Below are 17,563 nucleotides of genomic sequence, written 5' to 3' on the forward strand. Positions count from 1 at the left end.
AAGGTTATTCCTGAGCTATTAAAGCAGATTTCTCTGCTATAGTTATAAATAGATATTAGAATGGAGCACTTTAAAAATGGTGCTGTTTTTACCAGGACACACAGTTTATACAAAAGAAATCTCTGCAAAAGCTTTGTACACATTGGGACAGAATAATGTAATATGTTTGCCTGATGCAGAGAGAGTCGGCAGTCTTTGGCTGCCCTTTGCAACATACCAAAGGTGTCTTGTTTCTTCCACAAACTTGAGTTACTTATGGAAAAACATCATGACACAATTGGCAGGCTTCCTCCTACAGACTCAGACTTGCTGGTTGGGATGTTTGCTAACACAGCTATCAAGCTTGTTTTAAAAGGAGCACCTTCAGGGAACATCAGAATGAGCATATAGGATTTCTGCCAGTGCCATTTCTTTAAGAACACAATCATATTTATAGGGTTGACCCAGCAACCAGACTATGGCAAGGGGAAATACAGTCCGACAATCACAGTTGATCCTTTATTGGGAGGACTTCAGAGGCAGCATTCCTGACCCCAGAAGAGTGGAATGCTTTGGGTCATTTGGCTTAAGGTCTTCTGGCTGCATGATCAGGAAGCCCAGGGAAGCCACTAGCCACTGTGAGTCACAGAGCTGACTTCATGGTGTTTTGCTGAGCAAAGGGTGGAGGGACCTGATCTTCAAGGAAATATGCTTTTCCAGGAGAACTTCCAGAGGTCATTCCTCCACCCTGCTGCTTTAATTCCCTAGGCCTCACTCTTCAGACAATTTTTGGATTTAAAGGAGCTGTTCTGGTCTCAACACCAGATGTAAAACAACCACATAATAGAAATATGTCTTAAGTACTGACTACTCCCTTTTTTCACAGTCTGTTCCAGATGTGTGTCACTAATCCTTGGCTTATTCCACACTGTTTTAGAACAGGGGAGGGGGGGCGCAGAATGCTTATTCTTGGGAGCTAAAACAATGGTGAACAGTTAGCAGAATTTTCTAATTTAAAATGAGTTTATTTTTACTAAAATGGTCGCTCTATTCCCACATTGTGTAGAGGATTTGCTCCTTGCATTAGTGAGCCTTTATTCCTGTTATCCTCAGAGCTCCCTGCACACATTAAGGTGGCATTAAAGTTGCCATGAGCTTGATGAGCATCATGACAAGTAAATCCAGAGATGGCTATTCTTTAGGCAAAACAATCCCTGATGTAAAGCAATTTTTATGGTAAAAATTGTTTCTGCTATGGCTAAAAATTACTGGTTACCACTGTGGTGTCCTTTCTTTCTTTTTTTCTTTTCTTTCTTTTTCTTTTTTTTTTTTTTTTATCATTTGTGAGCCTGGGCACTGTTCCTCAGCTCTTCAGCTCAAGGAAAACACTCTACCACTTGAGCCACAGTGCCACTGTCAGTTTTCTGGTGGTTTATTGGAGATAAAAGTCTCATGGACTTTTCCTGCCTGGGCCAGCTTTGAACTTGGAATCTCGATCTCAGCTTCTTTAGTAGCTAGGATTACAGGCGCGAGCCACCGGCACCCTGCATGTGTCCTTTCTTTAGAAGAGCTGCTCATAATGTACACAATTTACTGTTGGGAGCTGGGTACAAGTTGGGTGTAGAACAGTAGTCAGCCTGTGGCTCTGAGGTCTCGAATTCTAATTTAACCTGATTTAGCATAAGTTCTCTTTCATTTCTTTCGGTAGATTATTTGAAGATTTTTCTTTTCTTGAGATATCAGAAATGAACAGATATCAGAACTGACTTTATAAGTTAGTTGCTTCTATACTAATCTATATATACATTGTTCAAAAGAATGAATGATAAATTTAGGCAAGGTAACTTATGTTTGTGATCTGAGGTACTTGACACACTGAGATCAAGAGAATCAAGAATCAAGGCCAGGCTGGGAGGTGGGTAGTACTTACTAGATCCTCATTTAAACCAGTAAAGTGCCAGTTGTTCTAGTAGTTAATTGGTAACATAAATAGGTACATCACGATCCAACTAACTGAGACAAAAAGCACAAAGCTACTGCAAAAAGTAACAAAAATAAAAAAAGACCTGAGGGTGTGGTTTTAGTGGTCAAGTACCTGCTTTGCAAGTGCCAGGCCTTAGGCTCAGACCCTGGTACTATCTGAAAGAGGGAGAAAAAAGAAGATGAAAGCATACACTATCATAGTCATCTATAAACTTCCTTCTCAAGAGAAAAGAATAATTGGAGACAAAGATCAAGAGGTAGAATGCTTGAGTTGTATATACAGGTCCCAGTCTTAATTCCCAGTATTTTAATCAATCAACCAACCAACCAATCAATCAACAAGATAAAACATTTTCAAAGCTGAAATTGGAGGATCCGAAGTTTGAGGTTAGCATGGGCTGAGTTCAAGGTGATCCTATCCTTCAAGTCCTATGAGGTTGGTTTTTTTTTTTTAATGAAAGCAATGATAAAGCTACAGCTCAATGAGAAGTCATTGTTAAGAATGTTATTTTTTAATATATTACCCATGACTCCTGTGGTAAAATATGAAATATTTCAGATGAAATACTTTCCATGTAATCATTCTTGAAATATGATTTGAGGAGAGGTGACTATCATATTGACATTTATTTTTACAATGACAGACTTCTTAGTATGCTCATGAATTTTCAACTCATAACTCCTAGCTTTATCAAGGTTTCGCTGCTTTGGAACTTGGCTAACATGTCATTTGTATTAGAAAACACTTGCTGCCTGCAGTAGATTATATCTATAATTCTAGCTACTCAGGAGGCAGAGATGAGAATTGTAGGTCAATGGTAGGCCTAGTCAAAAAGTTACAAAGACCCCTCTATCTAGCAAATAAGTTGAGCTTGGTGGTAGATGTCTGCAATCCCAACTATGTAAGAGGCAAAAAAAAAAAAAAAATCTATCGAAAAAATAACCTGAAGCAGAAAGACCTGAACAAGTGAGTCAGCTGGTAGAATCTTATAAATACTGATTTTAAAGTATAAAACTGACAAGAAAGTAAAAGAAGACTCCTTCTTCTAAGAGTTAAATGATAATGTTTAGATTGTAAAGTTATATAGATTGTACATTTATGTAAATTAAATGGGGAAAGATATTGATTTCCAATTAGCATATAAACTAACTTTTAAAAAGTTACCTGCCTAGCTCCCTCTTCTACCTCTTCCCTTCCTTCATACTTTTTCTCATCCTCTCTCTCTCTCTCTCTCTCTCTCTCTCTCTCTCTCTCTCTCTCTCTCTCTCTCTCTCTCTCCAATATCTCATTTTTGCAGCTTATGCTGGAATTACAGGGGTATTCTACCATACCTACTTGAAAGTTCAACATTTTAGAAGTCTAAGAATTTTATCACTAGTTGCTCCTCAATTTTCTCAAGCTTGAGGAATCTCAATTGTTTTAGTAAAGGAATAATCATGTGTGAATTAGAGATAACATGGCAAATCAATTTCAAATTTTTGACTATATTTAGTTAAAGCATATATGCTATATATTACTTAAAGGGAAAAATGTTTGACAAATGTGAGCAAATAGTTACAAGAAAAGTGATATTATAATACAAGTGTCTTATTTATAAAATGTAAAATAATTTAGAAATTAGAGCCACACAAATATTTGCTGCTCTGTGATTAAAAATCATTTCAACTACAAGTACTGTTTTGAAAGCATTTTGATGTATCAAACTTAAGCCACGTGATTAAAAGGAAAGTTTGCAATATACTTACAGTTCCAGGGCGAGGATAAGGAATTCTACCCTGATAGGAAATCAGCTGGTGATTGGGCCCTTCTTTGTGGGCAAAAGGCCCATTAAACACAGTCTGTATATCAGATAAATGGTACACACACACTGCTGAGCCTTTGAAAACTGAGCTGAAAAAGAAAAACAGAAAGAGTTTATTTTCTTATTTTAAAACATGTACTACAATTAAAAAAATTAGGTGGCAAAGCTTCTGATTAAAAGCTGATAAGGGCTGGGAAGGTGACTCAATGGTAGAGTGCTTGCCTTGCATGCATGAGACTCTGGGTTCAATTCCTCAGCACCACATAAGCAGAAAAAGCTGGACATTTCCAGCTGTGGCTCAAGTGGTAGTGTTGGCCCTGAGCTGAAGAACTGAGGGACAGAACCCAGGCCCAGAGTTCAGGCCCCATGACCCCCCCAAAAATAAAATAAAAAGAATGAAAAGCTGATAAAATTCACAAATCTCCTGCTGTGTGCTACCCAGGAACAAAGTCACAAACTGGAGAGTTAGGACATGGGCATAAATTTATATACCACTGTCACATCAAGTTACTCAAGTCACCTCAGCAAGACAAATTGTCAAAGTTTTCATGGAAATTGCCTGTATTCATAGTTTATTTCTTAAAATATCTTCTTTACTTAATTTCTATATTCTAACATATGTTTTCTTTTTTGAGAAAAATAACATAATTTCAGTTTTATTATTCATTATATGAATAACCTTGAAAAGTTCTTTTTCAGCTTAAGTATAATTTGGTAATCTGGAAATCTAAACAAAATGGTAGAACTATTTCATGGACCTAAAAATATAAAGAATATTTTAGAACTACTATTGCTCAATAATTTTATTAATTCACAAAACATACTCATTTAACAATTACCTGGATGTTGTAAAAATGCCATACACTAGAGTTGTCCTTGGATTATCAGTTTCCAGAAGAAATACATCCTCTATAACAAAGGAAAATGCCATTCTTTTAAAGTTCACAAATTTCAATGGTATTGTAAGAAAATAATTTCAACTATGAAAACTAGGGGTTAGAAAGTTATGCTTGGAGCATGACTATAATTTGGAAACAACTGAATGATGGGTACAGAGAGTAATGGGATTTATGAACACCATATCTGCATACCAACAAAGCTAAAGAAATGTTAACTGAAATAACCACAATGGCATATAATACGTATTAGAACCTTGTAAACTTTAAAAATACACACTAAGATAGAAAGGGGAGATTATTATCATGAGAGTCCTTGGGTATCAAGTTACAAGAGCATTCCTATAACTTGTTTGTGAATTTTCTAAGTATCTTTTAATGGTAATATATCATTTTCTTATTTAAAAATATCACAATTCTCAATTTCTTTTTAATCCATAGTTTAAAGTTCTAGCATGATAATTAATGGGTTTACAATGTTTCTATATAAATAGGGTTTTAAGACTTATGTTCAAAATTACTGATGACATATTTATCTTAACAAATACTTCCCCTGACAATAAGATTTTTACCCTATATTAAGGCAAAGACAAGAATATATATATATATATATATATATATATATATATATATATATATATATATATATATATATAACAAAACCCTAAGTAGATTTCTGAAAGAAAATCCTAACTTATCATCAACTGCCATGATTATCATAAAATCCTGGATGAACTACTTTGAGAATACAAACTCTAGGGAGAAATACCAGACAACTAGTTAAGGATCTCAAGCAAAAATTAGTAATCATTTAGCTTTTCCACATGTGAACTAAGGCTGATAGTATCTAGTTCTCACTCAAAGTAAAAAGACAGAACCAAAGAATTGTCAGCAAGGGGCCAGGGGAGGGGGATGAGTTACTAGCCTATGTCATAAAATGTTACTTAGAAATTTTTTTAGAGATGCTAGTGTTAAAAATTTGCTTGCATTATCAACACAATGGTTGATTAGACCATCTCTTTCAGGCTATCACTGTTAGGACCATCAAAGTTTTGCATTTTACAGTACAATGCCATTCTTCATCGTCTGCTTCCAAGTTTGAGAATGGACACAATTTCACATTTTAATAGATTAAAGAAAATACAAGATATTCTTAAAAGGCATTAGCATAGTTCAAATTAAGGCTACTTTTAGTGAGGAGAACTTTTCCATAACAGAATTAGACCATTGTTAGCCCTAGTTTGACTTGGAAATTTTATCTTTTTCATGTCATAGAAGTAATATGTAATTTCAGGGCCAACAACCAGGACCACAATTCTAATTTCTACTTTAATCTTTTTTTTTTCTCTCCACACTCAAGTGTGTGCATTTGTTTTACCGGCTGTGTATTCTTATACAAGCTGATCTTAAATTAGTATGTTAGATGTTCTGACATACATGAAATATATATTCATTTATAAAAACTGAAACATATAAATTACAGAAGTACACCATAACTTTCACACATTTAGTATGGAAAAAGAGATTTTAAAAACACTTAAGGAAAATGACAAGTAGCATTCAGATCATTAATTCAAACTGGCACCTTTTGTTGTTGTTGCTGCAAATACTCATAGAAGGCGCATCTTCTGGGATGCCACTGAAATAGATGAATCTTACGAACTCCCTTTCAGAAACATTGTTCAGTCTCACATCCACATACCTAACTCATCAAAGTGTGTCTCTGGGCCATCTTCATCTGTGACGGAGCACACAAGCCTTGCCTTCAAGAAGGTGGTCCACTTGTTAACGAGGCTCCGCAGCCCACCGGTGTCATTCTGAAACCATTTTGTAAACAGGATTCAGGTTACTTACAGAAAGATGGAAAGGCATTGAAAATTCAACGTGGACTCTACTTTCTTTAGGATTTACTACATATAATCTGAAGAACACGTGAACTCCATATGCACATCACAAAAATATTGAAGACATTATTTTGTAAAATGTCCAGAATTACACTGGTATTATTCTCCTACATTGTTAACAGTGAAAATATGTCTTAATTTTAATAACTTATGATCGAAACATCCACATTATGTAGAATAGTGATTTTTCATGCCTTTTCTTAATACTTGTTCTTCTTTGCTATAAACAAAAATTGTGGTACATTGTATTCTTCTCTGGTCAGGAGAGTGTGCATATCCCTATACCAGATAGTTTTATTTTTTTCCCTCCTTCATTGCATTACTATTGTTGTTATTTATTTTTTTATTTATTTTCCCTTCTCTGCTTTATCAGTCCCCAAAAGTTCTAATCAGAATTACCATTTGGATCATTCACAAATGTCTACTCATGAGGTTTTTCTCCATCTCTGTCCAGAGGCCGTTTTATCTCTATTAATGGCTTTTTTAAAAAATCTTCTTTCAAGTGACTAAGAAATAGCTGGTCTATGACCAATGGAATATTGCAATATGTTGAGATAAATTAACATAAAAACCTTCCAGAATATTTGTTGAACAAGGAGGCTAATCATATATAACCAAATACAATGATGAAATTACTATGTGAGAGAAACTTATGAATTTTTGATAGTATGTATGCTTCTTGTTGACACACAGAACATTTGGCTACTCTTTAAAATTAGAACTATAGTTGCTAAAGAATTCCTTAATTTTTTACTACTACAGACTGTTTCATAATACTTATCTTTTACTGAGATTTAGTTGTATTCTATTTGCAAGAGCTGTCTAGATTCTTTTGGTAATACACAATTTAGCTATTCAAATGCATTAAAGGAATATAAAAAAATTACTCAAAACTAAAACCAAATTATTTCCCTGAAGACTTTAAATAAAACAATTCAAGATGATCCCACATGACTCATGCAAGCATACATTATACTAAATTCTTTCTGTCAGTGTCTTATTCATTTGTCACTGTACATAATAAAAGCATGAATATAAACTATTGGAAAGACATGTATATAATTAATAATATATCTTCAAATTAGCATACGGATACTTACAGGACATATTCGAGCAATCATGGAATGAATCTGTTTTGTGCTCCTGTTATTGTCAGTTAACTTTTCTTTGAAGAAGAAATATACCTTAGCATCATTTGGATCAGTGCCATCTGGGATGACATGTGCATCCACAAACATAGGCTCTGGAAAAAACCATAAAGATTATATATACTCATGATGAAAATAAATCCAAGTACTGTTCTTTCAAGTAGATCAGAGATTCGTGCCTACTCCGTATTGGGTATAGAGGAATAGTTCTATGTCTATAGGCAAAATTTCAAATAAAAACAGTAACAGTATTCAGTTCAACATTACAAATTTGGAATGTCAAAGACCATGAAATATAGGGCTAATGTGACTATTTTTTATCTGTCTGTAATATATTATGGAAATAATGTAAATGCAAAAGTTCCTTGTACATTTGGTAAGTTTTAAAAAGTTATAAAGTTTCTCTCTGTTATTTCCCATGGAGTCTGATGGTCGTTTTATTGAAAGAATGTTTGCTTTTCAAAGTGTGGTTTACAATCTAGTACACATAAACTCAAATTCATTGAAGCAGAATGAGAAGTTGGGAGTCCAAAGTATGAAACACACACTATTTTTCCCTTGAAAAACAGCAAAATGAAATGGAGGGGAAACTTCTCAAGGAAAAAAATGCTGTCATTTGAAATCATACAGGGTTTCTTTATTTCAAGAACAAAACAACTTTTAGAACAGTCTAGATGTACGGGAAGAATAATTTGAAGTAAATGGACAATCAGTGCTTTTTTGGTGTGTTGCCCTATCAATGAAATAGAACACTTTGCTGTGGTGATTCATGCTTAGCTGGGCAATGTTAATTGAAGAGTCAAATTGAGTCAGCTTGAAACTTTGGACAAAAAAGAGTCAGCTTGAAATTTTTCTCTGGATAAAAATGACAAGGATCTTAGTGGTTTCTTCCTCTGTCAAGAGGAGTAAGTGATTGGAGTCATGGACTAAAATCAAATGAGGGCCTTTTTGTTAAAAAAATAACAATTCCACATAATCTCTAATAATCAGTAATAATTGCACAAAATAATAAAGTTATGTATATGATTTCTGGTAAATATTAATCACATTTTGGAAAAGTTATATATATATACACACCAGTTTTACAATTTGGAAATCTAAATATAAAATAAATGACTTTTTTGATACAACACATTTATCATATCAATATCATAAAAAATCTTCTCATTATGCCAAGTATCATGAATTTAGGACAGTTTTTAAGTTTGGCATACAAGCAGATTAAATGAAGTAGGAAGCATATTTAATCACAAGATATTCTCATTAAATAACCTGGAGAAGATGCTTGGAATATTGCTGCCACTTTTGTATGTATCTATGACAATTACATGATAGTTAATAAAACAAGGAATTATCACTGTTGGACTATTTCATTCCTTTGTCCTACATTATTGAATCATACAGTACAGACTTTTTATTACTCATATATTGGACTGAATTTTGACTTTTTAGCTATTGTTTGCTAGCTTTTATTATGGAATTACAAACTGTTACTCTATTACAGCATACTCCAGAAAAACGCAAGCTGTAACTTCTTACCACTTAGCCATTTAGAATTGTGTTGATCAGTTCTGACTGCATTCCTCTTGGTTAAACTTCGAAAAATGGCAGCATCTGTGCCCATGAAATCTATGTACATTCCAGAGAAAAGCTCTTCATCTATGAAAAGTAAGAAAATATCATCAGAGAGCTCAATTTTAAGTGCTATTCTGCTTTTCAGAAAGTTTTATGAATCAATAAAGTTGGTCATCTTAAATGTAATTGTTAATTGTTGTCATTGTCTATCAAACTGACTCAAAGGATAAATTTTAATCTAGTCCTATCATTACCTATATAATTATTTTTTCTACATAGTATGTGTCAGCAATGACAGATATTCAATGGATAAAATAGTATAATTGTTTTCTTTTTAACAAATTTAAACAACACACTAAGTTATAGAAAACTTGCTTTCTAATCTTGGCTGTCCATAACAAACTTAGAATTAGGGCTAAGTGCTTTAGCACCCTGATTTATAATCTTCTCATCTTTAAAATGTGAGACATGAAATACAATCTCGAAAGTTCTCATAGCATATTATATCCTAAAGTTTTACTAAACACAATTAATATAAAGTTTTCTTCTTCTTCTTATTTGATGACGTGGATGCTATATTTCAATCATTAAAATACTACTAATGATAAGAAATGTAATCAATGTAAAGTTGTATTTTAATTTTAAATACAAGATGGCTATTAGTAATATAAACAAAGTTTATCAATTACAACTCAGTTAAAAATAGAATATAAGGACAAGAAAGAAAATATGTTTAAAAATTTGAAAACATCATCGTTATTAATGGCAGGTGAATTATTTTAAGCCATATATATATATAAATGACATTATTTTATCTATTTTAAAGATACTTATGTGTAATCCCCATAGTAAGAAGGAGAATTTGGAATTAGTGAGAAGTAATGTGACCCTTGAGGAACTGAATACTGTCTTAATAAGAACCAGTTTTATCATGTCTGGTACACTGAACTCTACACTGATGACTCTCGCAGCCTCCAGGTTGTGGTCAGAACTATAACATTTGAACAGTCCACTCAGTCTCACTACTTAGGAATAAGCCATACGAGTTATACAAGAATCAACTGGAGAATGGAATGTTTCTAGAATGTGCTCACCGCGTTGCACACATCCCTACCAAGGAGCCAGTCTGTGTGGGAAATATTTTGGAGCAAAATGGGGCCAAAGTTCATGGAAACAGATTGTAGGGAGATAAAAATGAACAAAAAGGCCTTTAAAACTTTCAATGTAAATGTCTATGAATATTTATCAAGATATATACAGAGATTTGGTTACTAAATTCATATGTGTTATTAATCGATCCAATTTTGTTATAGCCACTTCGCCACAAAACTACAGATTACCAACTCTTGCTGTTCTGTTCCCAAGAAGAAAAAAAGAAAAGGATGTGAAAAGGTAAGTATAGAGATGACCTAATCCTATTGCATATTACAATGTTTTTATAACTTAAACATTACTCGTGTTGGCATGTTTAATTAGCTTCAGTTCCTGTTTGGAATTTTCAGTGTTTCTTGTATAACATTGGGAAGTTTCTGCTTTATGTTCTATAAATAAAAAGATTTAATGAAATATCACTTTGGAAAGCATTTTAAGAAGTTTTGGTGATGATTTCTTTGTAGGATTTAAGCAAAGATAAATATGTGCCTTTTTACTTTAACCGCAAATATTTTTCATTCCCAATTGTCCTTTCACTGACTACAAAGTCTAGTTTCTAAAAAAAAGATAACATCTGACTTCTTTGTTGATCTCCAAATAATAAGACAACATTGGGCTTGATTAATGGATTAGATACTGCATCAATATTGTGATGTGAATTCTTCTGATTATTAATGTTTATTGGCATTTAATAGATGTTACCATGTTAACCAGACTGAGTTATGTCAGTCATGGCAGTGGAATGGACATGACAATCCCAATAATACAGTCAAGTGAGATAATCACAAAAACTACTGAAATAGTCTCAGAAGGATAACCAAGAAGGATAACACAAACATGATAATATAAAAAGCTTATATAAAAGCACCATTATTTCGATTTCTTTATATCCTACTTACTGATCATAACAGACACAGTGTTCACATTGGGATTGAAAGAGCATCGTCCTTTTCCAGATTCACACTTGGAGTCAATCATGAAAACTTGGTCCTTTATTGAGGATAAAATATCATATGACAACATTTTAGTATATGTATAATAAAATGCAGCAATAATGTGCTAAGACAATTGTTCTTTGGTAAAAACAAAGCATAATCAAAAACAATTCACTTTCTACTTGGTTGCTTATGTCTACCCAATTCGCTGTGTTAAGAATGACTTGTCTTGTAAGAAGAATACATCTCTTAATAACTAGGAAACCTCAGCAGAGCTAGTTCTTATCCTATTATACTCCCTACAGAGCAGATCCAAGCAGTAATTCTCCTCAAATCAACATCACCAAAAATCATAGCTCATTCTAAATACAAGTGTAATAGGACAAAGGAAGAAAAACTTTCCACATAGAAATACTGCTTATAAGTAATACAATCTTTTCTAAGAAATATTTGTAAAAATATTTTGCCATATAATTTTGCTATGTAAAGCATTGTATAAGATCAACAAATAATGTAGATTAAAATATGTCACTATTTTGTTATTATGTTTATTTAACAAAAGATTATAGAACATGTACCAGACATATGATTAGCCAATGGAGTTACAGTAAGGAAAATGAAAAAAAAAAATCTTTGTTGCTGGGTGCCAGTGACTCACACTTGTGTTCCTAGCTATCAGAAAGTAAGATCTGGGTACAAAGCCAGACAAGTGCAGGAAAGTCTGAGAGACTCTTATCTCCAATTAAACACCACTAAGGCAAAAGTGGAGCTGTGGCTCAAGTAGTAGAGTGCTATCCTTGAGCAAAAAAGCTTAGCAACAGCACCTAGGCCTGAGTTCAAGCCCCAGGGCTAGCACCAAAAACATCACCAACAACAGTAACAAAGAACAAAAACCAACTTTGTCATCAAATATTTACAATCTCATGAGAAAGCCAGATAATAAAGAGAATAAGTAATGGTTGGTACCCCTTGCTTAGGAGAAAAACTAAAGGACAAACAAAACAGAGAAGAGTAAAGATTTGAAGAAATAGGTTCTCTGAGAAAGATGGTGGTCAGCATAGCATCAAAGAGGGAAGTCTTGTCAGCATAGTTATACATGTTTTCTTATACTTTTCTCAAAGTTTGTACTACCTACTACGAAAATTGAAAGAAAAATGATCATTTTTATAGCTTTATCAGATAATGGAAAACTTTAGTTGTTTGGATAAGGCTTTTAAAATTATCCAGAAGAAATAGACTTAGTGTGTGCAAGTAGAAAATAAAGGATGTAAACTGTCAGCAAACTGTCACAAACCTGTGATCCCAATATAAGGGAGGCTGAGCCAGGAACATCAATGGTTCTACCCTTCCTGAGTTACTGGCTTTCTCTTAAAGCACAGACACACACAAGCAATCTCTCTCTCCCTCCCCCCCCCCTCTCTCTCTCTCTCTCTCTCTCTCTCTCTCTCTCTCTCTCTCTCTCTCTCTCTCTCTCTCTCTCTCTCTCTCTCTCTCTCTCTCTCTCTCTCTCTCTCTCTCTCTCTTTCTCTCTCTCTCTTCTAAGGTTTGATTATATCTTGAGCTTTAGGAAGATTAGAAATAGTGTTAGGTGTACAGATATAGGTAAATAAATTAGACAATAAGGATCTGATCTTCTATAATCTCGGTAAGTAATCTGTACAGTAAGAGCAACAGAAATATAAGATAATTTCATGACAATCAACAGAGGCTGGCAATCAATTCTAAACTGTAATTCAAGATTTTATTTCCGATTATTCTGCAGATTCCACTTCTACTCCTTGAAGAAAAACAAAGCCAGTTCGTTTTCATTACATGAAGTTTGATGTATGAGACTGAAACTCAGAGGCAGTAGAGAATGACAAAGCTTTACAAATGTTAATCCTCTAAGGCTGAAAAAACCTTATGGTAAGATTTTTTTTAATGAATTAACTGAGACTCATGAGTAGTTCAAGGCCATGTAGCTAAAAGCTAACAAACTCAATCTTGTTGTCCTTGTTCCTAAATACATGTGCTGTAGAACAAGAGAAAAAAGTAAAACTGTATAATTAATGTTAGCTACAAGTTCCAACTTGATTCTTTATTTTACTTTGACTCCCAATAAATAAATAGTTATTATGGATTGGAATAACAAAAATGGGCCAAAAAAGAGTAGATGGTAAAATAATTAGAAAACAATTTCAGAATATAATGCTTTGAATATTAGAGGTTATTACCAAAAAGTTGCATGTTATAAATTTGTTTTAAGAGAAGGAATACTGAGTCATGGTAGTCTTTGAGGAATCTTACAAATAGTTTCTACTACTCTGTGGTAGGGAGAGTTATAATAGAAATGTCTAATAAAGACATAGTGAAGAGAATCATGAAAGCTGGAAACAAATCTCATTAGTCTAAGAAACATAGTTGGAAAAACTTACAGAACTAAGATAGTAATTTTAAGGAAAGGAATTTTTTTTCTTTTCTCGAGACAGGGTCTCCCTGCACAACTGAGGCTAGATCTGAAGTTGTGATTCTCCTGCTTTATCGCACCAAAGGCTGGGATTATAAACATCAGCCTGCCTGGACAATTCTACTTTCAAATGGAAAAATAAAAGGTAAGTACATAAGAAATGATTGAAGACATAATGCAGTGAGAAAGATTATGGATCAAAAAGTGTTATTGATAAGGAAAATATACAATTTTCTCCTTATGAAACAGGAGAAAAGCAACAGAAAGATACCAAAAAAAAAAAGTTTGGTGATTGGTTTAAGTAATTAAACCAGCAAAGGATAATATGAATGCTAGTGAGGTTCTTAGTCACGTGTGGTACTCCTTTAGAGTTAAAGTTATCTGCTTGAATAGTGGAAGAGTCAGGGACTTCAATGGCATTGGATTGTTGCAATAGATTTTATAGTAAAAGGTAAAACCAACCAGAGAAAAGATGTTGCAATATTTGTACCAAGATTATACAAATGGTTGTTGTTGTTCTTCTTTGTTTTTGTTGTTGTTGGTGGTGGTCATGGGGCTTGAACTCTGGGCCTAGATGCTGTCTCTCAGCTCTTCAACTCGAGGGTAGTACTCTCTTCCACCTAAGCCACAGGGATCCTTCTGGTTTTCTGGTGGTTTATTGGAGATAAGAGTCTCATAGAAGGGCTGGGAAGGCTCAGTGGTAGAGTGCTTGCCTTGCTTGCATGGGGCACTGGGTTCAATTCCTCAGCACAACATAAGCATAAATGGCCAGAAGTGGCGCTGCAGCTCAATTGGTAGAGGGCTAGCATTGTGCTGAAGAGCTGAGGGACAGCACCCACACCCAGAGTTCAGTCCCCATCACACACACAGAAAAAAAGAGTCTCATGGAATTTCCTGCCCAGCCTGGCTTTGAACAGTAATCCTCAGATCTCAGCCTTCCAAATAGCTAGGATTACAGGTAAGAGGCACCAGCACCTGGCTGTTTTCTTCATTTTTTAGCAATTACTTTGAAGTCGTATCTTATTTCTGTTGCTTTATGTTTTAACAGTAATGTAAGATGGAGTAAAGAGAGTGAGCAAAAGAAGAAGCCCAGGAAGCTTCTGATGCAGCATGGACGAAAGACTCTTTGGATGGGAGTTGATGTGCTCTGGTAATGCTCTCAACCCTACTTAGGAAATAAAGGAAGCATTATTAGGTATTATTAGGTATTATTCAACTGTAGATTTAAAGATTTCTATGAAGATAGGTGAAAGAGGATAGTGTCTCAGATATCAAAATGAATAATTAGTAACCATGAAAATATCAACTAATTCACTTATAGTTTGGTTTTGTATATGCAAAATAATTTCATAACTTAATAGGGATTCAGGTATTAGCTGTAAGTATTATTTACTGGTCATCTCAAAATACAATGTTAGTGGTAAAATTCCCAGATTTCCCAGAATGAAACATTCTGAATCAGATGGCCATTTTATGCCAGGAGACTCTTTTTCCCTTAGCTAGAAGAAAAGACACACACACACACACACACACACACACACACACACACACACACACACTGTTTTATAAAACTGTGCAGGTCTACAATTACATTGCAGTGTATATAGTTCAAATATATAAAATGATGCTATATCAAAACCTTTTAACTAGAATACAATATGTTGAATACAAACATACAGTTTGAATATCATAACTCCTACCTCAATAGTTTTATAAGGTACTCACATATGATTTAAGAGACTAAGTTAATGAAAATGCCTTCCCCTTTGAAATATATCTTAAGTAAGATACTTCATATTTAACAAAGTGATTAAAACTGATTCCATGCTGGTTTTTCCAAAAGAGATTATTTCTTGGATAGACTTTCTAATTAAGGTTTGAAGAGTGTAGTGGGAAATTTGTGCATGGGAAAACCATTTTATTTGAAATCTGTGCTCTGAAAATTGCAATGCTATTGTTGGCCTGCACAGTGAGTGCCCAGACTTCAGCCGAGTGTCTGACAGACTGCAGACGTCTGAGGCAGGAGTTTATTTAACAAATTGATCACAGGCATGTGTCTCTAATGACCAGCTCCATGAAGATAATTTTCTTCTTCCAACAAGCATAACTTTCCCTTGAAGACTGTTAATATTTTAATAGCATAGTGAACCCCATTTAGAAATGCCTTGGTTTCTGTGTATTCAAAAGTAATTTGATTAAAAGGAACATAGAAAAAAACATAGTTGAATTATACTAATATTATTTTAGATTGATCCTTATTGAAAGTAAATAAACATTTTAAAATATAACAATATTTAATCTTTGTCACAATTCTAATCTCTAAAATCAAATTAAAATATTTTCTAAGTAAATTTTCTCAAGTGAAGTTTCATAGTGAACCAAATAAAGATAGTTTTAAAACATTCAGTTTTTAAGTAATTATATTAAGTAAGACAATGTGTTTGCTTAAAAGAATGAATATAAACACTCGTTTTAATGTGTACCTTCCTCAGTCAATAGTTTTACACTGGATAATAAGCACAATCTTAAATGCCATGGTTGAAGTTCAACCAGTCTTGTATTTGGCTATGCATTAGCTATTGTACTTGACTAACCTTTGGCAAACACCATAATATCCAATATCATTTTAACTGTTAGAAGGATGAAGTGAGACTAGCTTACTATCAAGTCATGTTAGTTTTCCATGATAATATATAATTCACTAATGTATAAAGTTCTTTTAAGCAAAAATATTTAACAGTCTGTCTCAGATATCTTATAAATATTTGTTTCATAGAGGTTTATCAAATTCCTAGGATAAATAAGAATTACTTAAAATAGATGTAAGAGAGAAGATTTATAGTACAGTATTTCTAGAATTTAGAATATTTTTAGTGCTTTAGATTCAAATTAATGTTAAAATTGCCAATTTTTATATTTTCCATTATTTGCATTAGAATATATATATATATATATATATATATATATATATATATATATATATATATATGGCAAAAAGCCAGTCCCTTAACTCCTAAAAAACTTTGACAGATATTAATAAAAAGTAAGACATTATATATTAAAAAATGAACTTATTTTAAGGTTATGTTTCCCACCATTTACTATCAGGTACCATTTATCAAACCTCTGATGCTAACACTACATCTACGAATATGAAATTGCCCCACATACCTCTGATCTCCTTCCTCTGTTCAGGTAAGTACAAACTGGACTGTAAGCTCCACTCCCACATACATATAAATGAGTGCGGTTGAAGGTCTGAATCACACGGACAAAATTCCCACAGCCATGCTGGAAATGAAAAAGAAGTACTTTGCTGATGACTTTGATTTCTGTTTATGCTAACTATATCATCCTGAGATTTTGTCTGAAAAGCAACAGTGAGGTTCAATTCCTTGCGTTTTATTCCGTATCTTTGAGGAACTATGTAGACACTTCATAAAGGAAATTTGAGTACATTCATTTTACATTCAAACGTTTAAGATTTTTGGTGCTCAAAAACAAATACAAGCCTGGGCTGGGAAGGTGGCTCAGTAGTATAGCGCTTGCCTTGCATGCATGAGGCCCTAGGTTTGATTCCTCAGCACCACATAAACAGAAAAAGACGGAAGTGGCACTATGGCTCAAGTGGTAAAGAGCTAACCTTGATCTGAAGAACTGAGAGACAGCACCCAGGCCCAGAGTTCAGGCCCCACGACCAACCAACAACAACAAATAAACAAACAAACCCTAATCCAAGCTGG

The 17,563-nt window shown here is 33.8% G+C and overlaps 1 protein-coding gene across 1 annotated transcript in view; it reads right to left on the bottom strand.

The window, feature by feature from the left end:
- Sema3c (semaphorin 3C) overlaps nucleotides 1-17,563 on the bottom strand; it is a 145,087-nt gene that overhangs the window by 48,702 nt on the left and 78,822 nt on the right. The window contains exons 5-11 of the mRNA XM_069996353.1: nucleotides 16,992-17,111; nucleotides 11,339-11,429; nucleotides 9,252-9,371; nucleotides 7,665-7,807; nucleotides 6,363-6,477; nucleotides 4,604-4,673; nucleotides 3,709-3,853 (exon numbers count right to left, since the gene is read on the bottom strand). Coding sequence (XP_069852454.1) covers nucleotides 3,709-3,853; nucleotides 4,604-4,673; nucleotides 6,363-6,477; nucleotides 7,665-7,807; nucleotides 9,252-9,371; nucleotides 11,339-11,429; nucleotides 16,992-17,111 — 804 coding nt within the window. The remainder of the gene's footprint in view (nucleotides 1-3,708; nucleotides 3,854-4,603; nucleotides 4,674-6,362; nucleotides 6,478-7,664; nucleotides 7,808-9,251; nucleotides 9,372-11,338; nucleotides 11,430-16,991; nucleotides 17,112-17,563) is intronic.

This window comes from Dipodomys merriami, unplaced genomic scaffold (genome assembly GCF_024711535.1).
Source record: "Dipodomys merriami isolate MVZ:Mamm:240054 unplaced genomic scaffold, mDipMer1.0.p SCAF_5, whole genome shotgun sequence".
Taxonomy (NCBI): Eukaryota; Metazoa; Chordata; class Mammalia; order Rodentia; family Heteromyidae; genus Dipodomys; species Dipodomys merriami.